General features: G+C 44.8%; 1 protein-coding gene across 1 annotated transcript in view; it reads left to right on the plus strand.

Annotated features, from left to right (window-relative positions):
* LOC147886231 (uncharacterized) overlaps positions 1 to 14,723 on the plus strand; it is a 352,191-nt gene that overhangs the window by 333,872 nt on the left and 3,596 nt on the right. Inside the window, exons 9-10 of the mRNA XM_087395069.1 lie at positions 5,933 to 6,058; positions 6,205 to 6,312. Of these exons, the coding sequence (XP_087251195.1) occupies positions 5,933 to 6,058; positions 6,205 to 6,312 (234 nt within the window). The remainder of the gene's footprint in view (positions 1 to 5,932; positions 6,059 to 6,204; positions 6,313 to 14,723) is intronic.

Here is a 14,723-nt window from a genome sequence, read left to right on the forward strand (position 1 = left end):
GATGTGACTTCTCCGATACTACTCCAACACACTCCACTATAGTGATCTCTTTGATTAGTGCATTACATCGAGCTTGATGTAGACCACTCTACATCAACAAGTGACTTCTTCAACCTTGCTTATTCGATCGGTGCGTGAGGTACTTCGCATTGATTGACTTCCCGATTGGTCTTGGTACCTGAGGCTTCTACTTCGACATTGGTGACTCTCCTTTCGGAATTTTGAGAGTCATCATGTAATCGCTCCATGTAGCTACCCATGGACTTCACCGACACATATTTTAGGGCATTCCTACCTAGCGCTTCATCGACATCGTCATTGTCTCATAGGGATGTGCACACGTGCATGTGCACACGTGCAGTGGCTACTTGGAGGACATCTCTTATCATAAGAGATCTATTTTTTTTAATTACTACATGCTTGATGTTATTTTGGGGTCCTCTGCCTTGGGTAGTACCCCTAAAATTATATGTATTAAGAATTTTTTTGGTTTTCATTGAGTCTAAAGGTCCTCTGCCTTGGATAGTCCTCCTAAAAAGATGTATTGGTTTTCCTATTTTTTGTTGTGTGGCTTCCTTACATGTCCTGTTATGAAGCCAAGGGGGGATGTACTGTGGGAGCCATGTATTGGCTTTGATAGGTTTAGAGGGGGATATATTGTGGGAGCCATGTATTGGCTTTGATAGGTCTACTTGCTTATTAGGCCTGGCCGAGTTTCAGGATGTTGGTGTATTCCTAGACCTATGAGCTGGTCATGTAGCCATGCTATAGCATGAGCCTCTGAGCATGTTGAGTCTCAAGCCATGAGAGTGCTTGGATCAACCCTCTGAACACGCTCAGACTTTAGCCTCTAAGTTACATAGGGTGCACAGTTTGATGACTGTCATTGTCATGTTCTGTTCTTGGTTCCATTCCAATAGTCCCTCACCTTAGACCATCATTGTCACGTTCTGTTCTTGGTTCCATTCCAGTAGTCTCTCACCTTGCCTTCATGGGAATATGAAGCCAAAGTGAGTCTAAAATGAGTGTCCAAGGTGGTCTAGGTGTGGTTTTATAGTCTAGTGAGTCCTAGACATGCCACGTGTCATATTGGGAGATATCCCATAGACATTGTGACTTTCTAGAGTCTAGTGGCACACTATATAGTGTTGTACTTGTCTATTGTCTATTACATCAGTCAACATCAAGCTTTATATCATGTGAGTATTTTGGTTATCATTGCCTAGCACTTGTTCTTTCATTTTCCTTTCCATTTTGCCTTTCATTATGGTTTCCATATTTCCATTCCGTTCCTAGCTAGCTACTAGGTCTCTTCATATCCTTCATGCTTTTTTCTCACTCGAGTGGTAGTACTATATCGATCATCCCTTGTCAAGATGGTCTCCATCGAGATATGAGACACACATGCCAGGTTCTTATTGGTTCCGAGGATAAGACCTCAACATACACAGCCCTCTACCCAGACATTATGGACTTTTTGAGCTGCGGGTAAGTCCTCCTTGTTGATCTGCTGCGTCCTGACTGCACTCCCTATGAGGTGGCCAACTAATAAGAGTCTCTGATCTTCTGGAAGCTATGTAAAAGCCTTCCAGGCACCTATAGTGGAAGTAGGTCCCCTCTCCCTTCTAGATCACTATATATAATGTGACACGCCCATTCATCTGCCATGCTCATTCAATATGGATTCATTCCACATAACTGGTTGCTTGTCTATTTCTACGCGAGAGGATGGCTAAACTCTCCGAAGAGTGTCTTTGAAGCAATCCCAAGCTTTCAGAATGGAAGCCATGATAGGGGAAGAGGGAGGCCTAAGATGGGTTGAAGTAAAAATCCATCTGGAGCTGTCCATACAATCTCCCTTGTGAGAATGAGTACAAGACTGAATGCTGCGCGTAGGAAAAGGTCCTTCCAAGGCTCCTGTCCAGGCATCAAACCTCTCACAACAAAATGTTGGCAGACCATATATAAAGTGCAGATGTTTGGAGGAAAAGATTGAATGCAAAGCATAGTCGTTAGAGCAAGGCCATACACTGGAAATTCGGATCAATAATATTGAGACCTCCTTCCCCAGTGGGGAGAATGAGGGTCTCCCAAGCCACCCTGGCTATAACATCTGAGGTGCCATCTAACTCACTTTAAAGAAAGTTCTTGACATGTCTCATGAGTTGAGATATGCAACCTCTAGATCGGCACCAATAAGAGCAAACGAACCAAGCAGTAGCCAATAGTACCCGGTTCACAACCACTCCTTTGGATGCGAGTTCAAGTTTGGTGGAACTCCAAAAAAGGAGTTTCCTCTTGATGCTCTCCAACACAGGAGCAAATTGATGTGTTGGAGATATTCCCACCCCAACCTGGCATTGTAAGTACCTGATAGAAGCACCCCTCTGAATCCTAAGTACCTGATAGAGCAAGGCCATACACTGCAAATCCAGATCAATAATATTGAGACCTCCTTCCCCAGTGGGGAGAATGAGGGTCTCCCAAGCCACTCTGGCTACAACATCAGAGGTGTCATCTAAACCACTCCAAAGAAAGTTCCTGACAGGTCTCATGAGCTGAAATATACAACCTCTAGATCTGTACCAACAAGAGCAAACGAATGAGACAGTAGCCAATAATACCTGGTTCACAAACCACTACTCTAGATGCAAGGTCAAGTCTAGTGAAACTCCAAAAAATGAGTTTCCTCCTGATGCTCTCCAACACGGGACTGGCATCCTAAATACCTGATAGAAACACCCCTCTAAATCCATGTGAATCCTATGTCAATCCCCTAGTCTAGAGTGTCCTCATCACTAATCCAAAAGCCATTGGATTTGTTCCAATTAATATGGGCCCTTGCTATAGTGCAAAACAAATCCAAGGCTATTCTAAAAGAGGTGAGAGTATGTGGTGTGGCATCCAAAAAAACAGCTGTATCATCTGCCAACACACTATCCAAAAGCTCATCCTCCTGTCTCAAAACGGAAGACTCAGCCCTATAATATCAGCTTGAGCTCTAAGGTAGTATCTCATAGCTTCAGCCACAAATAAAAAGAGAAAGGAGGTTAAAGGGAATCCTTGACGGACCGATCTGGTAATCTGAAATCTGTCTCCTCTGACTCCACAATGACTTGGCTATGGGCTGATCTGTAGAGAGCCGACACCCTCTGATGCATGCATCCGTGAATCCAAAGCGAGAGAGGGTACCCTCTAGAAAACCCCAGTCTACTCTATCATAAGCTTTCTCAAAGTCCAGGAGTAGAGTGGCAAGCCTATGGCCTTTATGTATGGCCCATTCAGAAGCCTCCCAGAATGAGAAAATATTATCAAAGATGCTCCTGCCGTGCACAAAACCTAGCTGCGTATCATTTATAAGATCTGGAAGAAAGGGTTGCAGATGCAGGCTGATTGCTTTTGCTAGGATTTTGTACAAAGTGCCCAACAAAGTGATCTCCAGTGTGATACTAAATTCCTGCAAGCCCCTTTAGGGTGTAACTTTCCAAGAGCACAAGCTTCACACACCTCCTCTTGAGTGGGGTACTGTAATTTTGGCAATTTTTCAACCATATTATGATTATGCAAATATGCTAGAGCTCTGTGATGTGCATGACCAAACGTGAAATGCCATAAATCACCTTGAGTAGCAGAAGAGATAGGCATAGCATGCTGATTATAGGGTTGAGCATCAAGCTTGTAAAGACCCATGCTGGCCTCATAAGAACCTGTAGCCACAATCTCACACCCTTTCTTTGAATCCTTGATCCTGCATTGATCATCCTAGAATTCCACAAGCATAATTCCACAAGCATGTGTTGATCATGGGCCATGGATGGAACTGCAACAAGATTTTTCCTCAAGTTAGGAACATACCAGACATCACGGATATACTTTTTCTTTTCTGAATCCAGAAGGATGGGAACATCTCCCACTCTTGTGATGTCCTGAGTTGCATCATTAGCACAAGTAACCTGTCTGCCATGAACAGGTTTGATTTCTTCAAACCACTCTTTCTTGTGAGTCATGTGCTTCAATGCACCACTATCTAGATACAAAGTATGCATGGCAGCAAATTTAGAATCCCCAGATGAAGCAAGAGAAGCATCATGTGCAACTAAATCCCCCCCTGGTACAAAGCATTCATGGAATGCAGTAAACACATAATCCTTTCCCTCTTGTGCAAAGTTTGCATGAGATGTGAAGAATTGGTATTTTCAGCTGGTGCCACATAATTACTTGTGCCTTGCCTCTTTTTCTCATTGGCAATCCTTTTCTAGCACTTTGCAATGCAATGACCAGGCTTCTTGCAATAATTGCTTCTACCTTTCTTCACCTTTGCACTTTTATCTACATTCCTTGCATTTGTACTTGCATTCTCCTCTGTAAGGCCACAAGCATCCAATCCTTGGCTTGTGTCTAGAACAGTGGGACCCATGCATGTGGGTGGTGGAGCTTGCTAACTCCACATCCTTTTGAAGCTGCAACACTCATCTTTTGAGAAAATGCAGGTTCTCGCAACAACCGCCGGTGGAAGCAATCGAGGATTGGCTGAATGGATATCGATTCATAAAAAATCGAAGGTGAGAGGCCACCTCAAACATAAATAAAACTCTATCCACCTTCACTAAATCGAGGACTGAAGGATGAGAGTCTGAGAGGGGAGGGGCTGAGAAAGAGAGGCTCAAGGATGAGGGGCTGAAAGACAGGCTGAGAGAGGAAGGGCTGAAGTAGGGGCTGAGTGGGGCTAGGCTCAGAGAAGAGGCTTAAGGAGGGGCTGAGGTGGGTTAAGCAGAGAGGACCTGAAGTAGAAGCTGAGAGGAGATTAGCTGAGAGGGACGTGATTGGGGTAGAGAAGAGAGATGGGGAGGGGCTGAGAGAGGGTGGGTTAAGCAGAGAGGACCTGAAGTAGGAGCTGAGAGGAGATTAGCTGAGAGGGACGTGATTGGGGTAGAGAAGAGAGATGGGGAGGGGCTGAGAGAGGGTGGGTTAAGCAGAGAGGACCTGAAGTAGGAGCTGAGAGGAGATTAGCTGAGAGGGAAGGGATTGGGGTAGAGAAGAGAGATGGAGAGGGCAGGCAGAGTTGAGAGGTGAGGCAGAATAACAGGCGAGGGCACAGAGGTGAGGCTTGGGGGACAGAAATGCAGGTGGGGATGGAAGAAGTGCAGGCAGGAGTAGTCAAAGGGCAGAAGAGAAGTCGGGGGGGAGAGAGATGCAGGTGGGGAGCAGAGATGAAGGCAGGAGGGCAGATAGAGGAGGCAGGGCGGGAGAAATCAGAGCGTCGGCGTGGAGCAGGGAGAAGGAGTTGGGGGAGGGAGGAGAGGGAGAGGGAGGTAATGAATCCAATGATTTCGCAAGCTCAATTGCTTCTTTGGCTGATTTGCTTTGATTTTTTCATCTTGCCTTTGAGCATACTTGTGTCTTTAGATGTGCCTCCTCTCTCTTTTGTGCCATTATCACTTCTATTCTTATTTCATCATGACCCTTTCCGTATTAATATGCCTGAGCCTCCAAGGTATTGCATTTTATTTTCTAACTTATATAGATCTACTTTTGCTTGCATAAGGCCAAATTCCATAAGGCCAAATTCCATCATGCCTAGTGGTTGAAAAAATTCCATCATGAAGGCAAAAGTCATAGAGCCTTAAAAGACAGCTAAAGGAGAGGGCAGCAGGAGGGAGGGGGTGGGAGCAGCAGCAGCTCCTTTAACGACTTGACAAAAAATGGATCCCTCAAAACATGTTATGTGAAAGTGAATTCTATAAAATACCAAACATGAATCTTTGGGATTTTCACCATGAAATTGGGAAAATTATTTCCTTTTTGTTCTGATTCAATGAAAAATGTTTGATTTTCACATATTATAGTGTAGGTTCATAGAAGCACGAAGCTTGGAAACCACATAACTACATATTTATCTAATTACTCTTTCTTAATTATACTTTTTTTGTAGCTGGGAGAAAAGCTCTCCTAAGAGACTAGGTGCAGACCTTGGGTCTCCAACTACTGATGCCAATCTAGGTCAAGGTTTACAAGTCCTTGTTGAGTCCAAACGTAAGACCCAGCTCAAATTACGTGGGTAGGTTAATGCACGATTATTGCAACTTTCAGTACAGATATTGATAAGTGAGTTGATTTAAATTTTATGCTCCATGCTCCACTCATTCAAAAATGAATTTATCAGAAAGTCCTACTTTTGTTTCTAACTTTAAGCTAGGTTGGAAGCTTCTTCAGGGAAGATCTGCATCAGAAAATTGCCTACAATGTCCTCACTGGTGAGACAGTCAAGGGAAGTCTGCCTGCTATTCCAACTAGAGAACCCCTTTGTTTCAGGTATTGCTCAAAGGCCCACCATCAAAATTTCCCCAAAATCCATATGACATGTTACAATATGTAAACTTTCATAGCCATACTCGAAATTGAAAAAATAAAAATAGGCAAGAGGGAACCAGACCTTTGAGATCAAGGGAGAGGGAGATTCAGCAAGCTATAAAATGACAGAATGTAGCAGACCGTCTCCTCTCCACCCATGAATGTACGATTCTAGACCATACACTGGGGTACCCACCTACTGGAGGAAAAATATGAGAGAAGAAAAGTCAGGACACCAGATTAAAAGAGAGCATTGGGAAGGTTTGGGGAGGATTAGTACCTTGGTGTAAGAGGAATGGAACTAAAATTGTAGATGTGAATATGCTTTTTTTTGCAAATAACCTGGGTATCATTTTGCTAATGGAAGATTTCATATTACAGTAAGCAGATTGACCTTTGCTATCAACTGAAATAACACAGTGCATCAGTTAACAAAGGTCTATTGAAAATTGGGCCTACGTATTTCAGAGAGGGCTCGAAAGCTATGTTGGTAAACTGAAAGGAAAGAAAGGAGTGAACACAAACTGAGAATTCTTGCTTTTGGAATGAAGAAAGGTGAGGTCCGTAAGTAGGCGCCTCTTACATGATCACTGACATCACTGATGACCTCTGAGCTCCACAATCATCTCCTCAATCTGCTCCTAGGTTCTCTCAATCATTCTATGTGGCTTCTACCACCACCTAACAGTGCTTATGGGCACCTAACTGTGCCTCTAGCACACACACATAGAAACCAAGGTGTGCTTGGGGCATACACCTTAGATATCCCAACATACCCCTCCTCAAGGGAATGCCTCAAGCTATGTCAAGGATACAGCTAGCACAAGGTGTCACATGCCATCTCATGGTGGTCATGGATCTATCAATGGCTAGGATCTCAAGCTAGCAAGGGTTCCCATGGGTGTAAGGTAAACAAAAGGGATAAAAAAGACCTTCCAATGGTTATCAATGGTTATCTCCCCTGCATGTACATGCACACAATGTCTGCAGGAGGTACCATGGAGCAAAAACACATACACATGGCCTACATCATATGGTGACCAAAGGTGTTTACAAAACACACAATAGTTTATTTCATTCATTTTGGAGGACTATCCAGGCTGAGTACCTTGACTCAATATAAAAAAGAGAGATCTGGAGCATATATGGAGATGATTCAAAAAGCATAATCTTCAAAGGATGCCTCATCTTGTGGAGACACATCAACTGAAAGTAGATTGGCATTTTCTGACTTTGAAGTTGCTTCCTTTTTGGCTCTACAAAACTTTTCATGATGATTGTTTTTGCCACAGTGTTTGCATGGATTGATCTTGAAGCAGTCTTTTGAGAGGTGATTAGTCTTCCCACAATGATTGCAAGGTAAAAACTTGCCCTTCTGGATTTTTATGACATAGGCTGTATCATTGCCTTTCCGGAGTTCCATGTGCCTTTCTTCTTCTTGAAGAGCAGAGATAAGACCTTCAAGATTAGGATTAGGAAGATTTTTCAAAGTGGTAACAACATGATCATAATCTTCAGGCATACTCTTGAGCAACACTGCCATTGCATCATCTGTAGTGATAGGAGAGTTGATAGAAGAAAGTTGAGTCATGAGACTCCGCATGTAATTGACATGGGCAGCCAAAGGAGTGCCACTAGCCATCTTTAATTCAAAGAAAGCAATCTTAAGTGACAATTTTGAGATGTGAGAGCTAGCGCCAAAAATAATGTCAAGATTCTGCCAAGCTTCTGAAGGAGACTCTAAGTCAGAGATGTGATGAATATAGTCGTCTCCTAAGGCAAAAGCAATGATGCCATATGCTTTCTCCTCTCTAGCAGGATCTCTTGACGGGTGTGTCGGAGCTGAGGATTCTCCAGCATTGGAGGCTGTTGAAGAAGAAGTTGAAGCCGGTTTGACAAGCCCCCAGAGGTTTTCCCTCATTAATGCAAACTTGACCTTCATCTGCCATGTGTGGAAACCCTTACCATTGAACTTATCCATATTCAAGATGGTAGCCATGAGAGGGTCTAGGGCAGTGACTTCTCTCTTACAAGGCTAGAAAAACAACTGAAAAGCTTCAAAGTATAAGCATTTAATGTAGCGAAGACTTGTGACCAAATTTCATACTACAAATCAATGATGCTTTCACTTACATGCTTCACAGAGGTGGCTAAATGAAAGCTTTCCAAGCAAATCCAGGTATAGCAACTTAAAAGAAAGTTGTAGCCACAGTTTTACTGATGCTTTTCAAAACTTTAAAACCTCAGAAATGCTAAAGTAGCATCTAATGTAGCATCACACTCACAACCTTGTCAAAACTGTCCAAAACAGAGGCCTGAACTTGGAGGGCTTGTATCTTACTCTCCAAAGCAAAGAAAAAGGGGCTTTCTAGAGCAATAGAAAGCTCATATACCAGAGAAGATCCAACACAGAGGTTGGGCGAAATGGCGCACGATATTGTTGGCTGGAGCGTCGTCAAAATCGACTGGTTTTTGCTTGATTTCTCCTTGAATATGCAGCCATTGCTGCTCATATTCCAACAAAAGATAGCCCAAGGTATGGAGAAGCTTCCCTTGAAAGGAATTAGAGAAAGATGGAGTAGACACAGAGAAATCGCAGAAGACAGGTTCGCCGATTTTCCTGGAATGGCGACTAGCAGTGACGATGATTCCTCAATTGCTTGCAGGTGGAAGTTTGCCCCTTTGAGAGGTATCTCCAGCAGGAAGGGCTTGGAGAATGGCAGAGAAACAGAGGAGAACAAGCTTTAGCAAGATTTGGGAAGAAGGGGAAGAAATGGTGAAGATGAAGAAGAAGAAGATGGAGAAGAAGAAGATGATGTGGCACAAATGGGCTCAAGGAGGATCAAAGGGCTCTGATACCATGTTGGTAAACTGAAAGGAAAGCATGGAGTGAACACAAACTGAGAATTCTTGCTTTTGGAATGAAGAAAGGTGAGGTCCTTAAGTAGGCACCTCTTACATGATCACTGACATCACTGATGACCTCTGAGCTCCACAATCATCTGCTCCTAGATTCTCTCAATCATCCTATGTGGCTTCTACCACCACCTAACAGTGCTTATGGGCACCTAACTGTGCCTCTAGCACACACACATAGAAACCAAGGTGTGCGTGGGGCATACACCTTGAGATATCCCAACAAGCTAATATATCTGAGCTAATAGGGATAGGAATGCATAATATAGATAAGGAGAAGTGAATTATGGGACTAGGAAAGAATGATAGTGTTATGTGAAATTTTATTTCGTTGCTACTAAGGGTGGTTAGCGGGTTTTTAGTGACATTGTGCGGGAGGATGTGTTGCAGTGTTTAGTAAATCCACGTCCACTATGGAGTCCAGAGGGAGGTGGGGTGTAGAAAGGGCTTTCAGATGGGGTTTATTTTGAATCAATCGGGTCACCAAAACCCAAGATATACAATCAAATAAGTCAGTGTAGGGGTCATACAGCCATTGTGGGGGGGGGGGGGGTAGAGTGGTTTAATTAAGGGTGTGAGACTCAGTGTAAATAGGACCTTGAGAAGTATCTGGAGGATGAGCGTTGGGGAGGGATTTCTCTAGAGAGAGTGAGGTGATCAAGGAAGCTTGGCGTGGTGGTGCTTATGTATAGTTTTTTTTGGATATATAGATATGTAGCTTTTGGAAATCACTTGCTCTTCCTCCTTCACCCTTGCTTGCATCCCAAGCATGAAGCACGTGCAGTACATATATAAATAATTGGGCTTTCATTTTGGTGGAGACTCCGGGTAAGCAGATTGGTCATGGAGGGAGTTGATGCGTTGAGCGTGGAGGTTTGTGGTCATGGAGAGAGCCGTAGCAGGTCGTGCGCTTTAGTCAAGATGCAAGAAAAGAGGGACACGCACGAGAGACACAAAGGTCATGTTTTTGGAATGTCTACTCAATTGATGGGAAGGAAACGATTTAATGATCTGCCTTGTATGATGGTAGCGATCAATGCTAGCAGGCGATGGGCAGGTAGGCAGACATGATTATGCTTTGGAAGGAGGTCTAGCACCTAACGGAGGAACCGACGTGGGCAATGGTATGAAGCGATATGATAGACAGGCATGCAATCGTCAAAATGGACTGGGTAGTTGAATGTAAGTGAGAACGACGGACAAGAGAAGGAGCTCACGGCAAGCATGGCGCATCATCATCGCGCATGACTATTGATGGGGTGTGGCATGTAGGAAGCGGCAGGTGGGAGCTTCATTGAAAGATGCCTTAAATAGTCTCCCAAAGTTACTCACCTGCTAATGGCTATATAGGCGATGGAGAAAGCATAAGAGAACGTAGAAGGTTATCAGTTTTGTTGTACATAGATAGGTAAAGGCATTTGATGGAAAGAAGATTTCTAGTGCAAGTTTTTGAGGGACTTTTGGTGCAAGTAAGTGCCCAAAGGTGTCAACCATATGCTGGATCGTTGTTGCATGTAGGCAAGATATGAGATGAGCATTGTATGATTATGGGGTATCATGAAGTTGCTGTATTTGACAGTTTGCAGAGGGTTTTTTTTTTTTGGTGTGCAAAAAAGAGACTTCTATTAAGTATTAAAGAAAACCGTTAGAGCAAGCTCCATACGGGAATACGGGATACACCATGCAATGCATGAAAAGCTCAAGAGCCAAAAAGAAAGGATTGGGGCTGATAGTGCCATCTCAATCCGGTAGCAACCTCCAAGAAAAAGGGAGAACCCCTCCAAACTCGAAGAAATACAGTCCTCCTAGAAGAGGCTGCTTGTGAAGGACCTTGCATGCTAGCCCATATGGCTATCAAAGTGTGAACCGTGTCACTCCAAATACCCGTGAACACCTGTGATGGGTGTATCTAGGTGTCATCCAAGGCCTTTGTGCATTTGGTTGTCCAAATGTGCCAAGAGGAAATGCTAGCCAAAATCTCCCAAGAGGTGTCCACTGAAACATGTGAAGCTCTGAAAGGAATATGTGGTACATCCTGAAGAGAGCAGGACTCTATCACTTGTCGGTGGATCGAGAGTGCCCAAGAAGAAGGCTCACCCTCATAAAACACCTGAGGCCCAGTAAGGGATAACCATGCGACCGAGCCCCAAGTCATGAAGAAAGGGGAAGTATGAAAAATGCTGAGTATCCGAGCAACTCCTTTCCAAACAATTCTCGATTGATTGCAATCCCAAAGGCAATGTCGCATTGACTCCTCTGTAGAATGACAGCGAGGGCAAGTGGGATCAGCCCCAAATCGTGATCTGTACAGGTTCACTGCAATCCCTCCATGAATAGAAAGCCAAAAGAAAAGAGTGATATTTCTATTTCTGAGGGATTTCCAGAGCCTCCTCCAAAAGTTCCTACGCAAATCTGCGGTGATGAAGAAGCTATCCCAATGGGGGGCTTTGGAGGGAATCCAACCTCTACTGCTCAGCTGAAATCTCCTGGCATTACCAACCATGAAACGAAAGAAGGAAATCCCCCTCTCTCGGTGCCCATGATCCATCCACTCCCAGTCTCCTGGGTCCCACTGCAAGCACCTGATAGGTGCACCTCCATATAACCACAACCTCCAGGATCCTAGGGCCAAGAGCAAAGGGTCGGGGTCTAAGTACCACTGCAAGCCCGCTCCATGGTCCACAAAACCAGCAATCCAGACAGGCTGAAAGGCAACCTCTAGAAGAATATCATCCGTGGATCTAGAGAGTATACCTCCATCCCCAACGTCAAAGACTAGAGCATCTTCCCCGAGACCTCGAAGAGCGATCACCTGTAGAGGAATCGCATTCCTCGAAAAAGCTCCCATCCAAGTGGTGGAAGTAATAGGCATCTCAACTGTCCAATCCACCGGGATGGCTGCATCTATCTACAGAATCCTGCATGCTACCCCTCTAAGGTGACTCACGGACTGTAGCCTCTGATCCTCAGAGGTAGCCTGATAAAAGCCTTTCCAAGTGCCTACTGTGTAGGCGGGGCCTCTCTCCCATCCAGACCACTGCATATAATGGGAAGTGCCCAGAGGCCTGCCATGCTCATCAAGTATACTATCGTTCCAAATGATTGGCTGCCTATCAATCTCTTCAAGGGTAGAGGGCGGAACCCTTCGAAGAGTGTTCCTGAATCTCCCCCAAGCGTTGAGGATGGCAGTCATGAGAGGAGAGGCAGGAGACCTAAGAGAGGCAGAAGTAAAAATCTAGCGAGGGCTATCCACCCAATCATCTCATAAGGTAGGTGTGCAAGCCTGAATGCATCCAAAAAAGAAATCCTTCCAAGGTTCTTGCCCAGGCATAAGTCCCCTCACCACCACCTTACAAAGCAATGCCCTACACTGCAAGTCCGGGTCAATGATATTAAGGCCCCCTTCCCAAGTAGGGAGAATAATGGTCTCCCAGGCCACCCTCGCTGCAGCATTTGCCGTGCCATCAAGTCAACTCTATCGAAAATTCATGACTGGTCTAATGAGCTGAGTGATGCAATCCCTAGACCGCCGGCACTAGCAAGAACACACAAACCATGCGGTGGCCAAGAGAACTTGGTTCACTACCACAACTCTAGAGGCAAGGTCGAGTTTGGCTAAGCTCCAAAAAAGGAGCTTTTTACCTATACTTTCTAGTACTGGGGTAAACTGCTGTGCTGGAGAGATTCCCAATCCTACCTGGCATCCCAAATATCTGACAGGAGCACCCCTCTGAGTCCAAGAAAAGCCAAAGTCAACTCCCTAGCCTGGAGTGTCCTCATCACTGATCCAAAAGCCAAAGGATTTATGCCAATTAATGTGTGCCCCTGCAGCTGAGCAAAAAATATCCAAGGCTGTCCGGAAAGAATCAAGTGACTGCGAAGAGGCCTCAATAAAAATAGCAGTGTCATGAGCCAACTCATAGTCAAAAAGCTCCTACTCCTGTCTTAAGGGCAATCTCAACCCATAAAGCTCAGCCTGAGATCTAAGGAAGATACTCATAGCTTTTGCCACAAAGAGAAAGAGGAAGGGGGCTAAAGGGCATCCCTGACGAACTGATTTGGAAATCTGAAACCTGTCACCCCTTACCCCTCCAATTAAAACCTGGCTGTGGGCTGATCTGTAAAGGGAGGCCACCCCTTTAATCCATGCATCTGAAAATCCAAACCATAAAAGAGTGCCCTCAAGAAAACCCCAATCTACTCTGTCATAGGCTTTGTCAAAGTCCAGGAGTAGAACTACCAGCCTTTGCCCACTCTGCATAGCCCACTCTGTGGCTTTCCAAAAGGAAAATATATTATCAAATATGCTCCTGCCATGCACAAAGCCTGTCTGAGTATCATGGATGAGGTCTGGAAGAAGGGGCTGCAACCGGATGCTGATCGCCTTGGCTAGGATTTTGTACAGAGTGCCCAAAAGAGTGATGGGTCTCCAATGGGATACAAAATTCCTGTTGCCACCTTTCGGGATAAGGTGTATGAGTCCCTCGGTCAGTGAGTCAGGTATCTCACCCGATCCCAAATGTCCTGCAGGGCTGAAGTAATATGATCACCTATCATATCCCAAAAGGCTGTAAAAAAAGAAGTAAGACCATCAGAACCAGGGCATTTGCCCTTATGAAGGGCAGAGAGAGCACTCTTGAACTTTGTGTTGGTAAAGCGTGCATCAAGTGAGAGCATATCATCTCTGGTGTGACCAACACATGTAAACTCTGCCAAATCTCATCTCTAGCCATATCTCTAGCCTGTGTGTTAGGATCTACGAAAAGAAGGGAGGCATAGAAAGCTATCGCTAAGTGCATGACGGTATCTAGATGAGACTGCAAAACGCCGTCAGAGTCAATAAGCTTCTTGACACTCTCTCTACTATGTCTGGGATCAAGTTTAGAGAAAAAGTGTTTATTGACTCTCCCTCCCATTTGTATCCAAAAGGACTCTTGTGCATGGAAGGCATACTCTGCTCTCTGATCAAGCAATGTCTGCAAGTGAGCCCTTGCCGTAGTAAGGTGCTCCTGTACCCAAGCATCTGATGGTCATTTCTGCTCCTCCCTCTGCAAGGATGCCAACTGTCGACGGATACCAATCTCCCGCCTGAGTATCTCACCTCACCGAGCACTAGCAATGGAGTGATAAAAGCCGCTGATACTGGCAAGTGTTGTGGCCACATGTGAAGGACCGGCCACCCCCCCTGCATGTGAGAAACCCAGATCTCCAAGACTGCCTCTGTGAGGGTCTCATCCGTGTATAAGGCATCGGGGATTTTTGATACTGTGAGACCGTCCTCTCAGATGGGGCTCTGAAATGGACAAAACTGCTGGAAAATGGTCAGAAGTGGAAACACCAGGTGTAATGCAAATTGTCCCCCCTCTATCAAGAGCCCAGTCATCCACATAGAATCTGTTAATCCAGGCATGGATAGGCATTTGCACCGTATGGTTCGACCATGAAAATAAAAGTGA

This window comes from Dipteris shenzhenensis, chromosome 24 (genome assembly GCF_047967505.1).
Source record: "Dipteris shenzhenensis isolate YYH24624 ecotype China chromosome 24, Dip_SZ_1.0, whole genome shotgun sequence".
NCBI lineage: Eukaryota > Viridiplantae > Streptophyta > Polypodiopsida > Gleicheniales > Dipteridaceae > Dipteris > Dipteris shenzhenensis.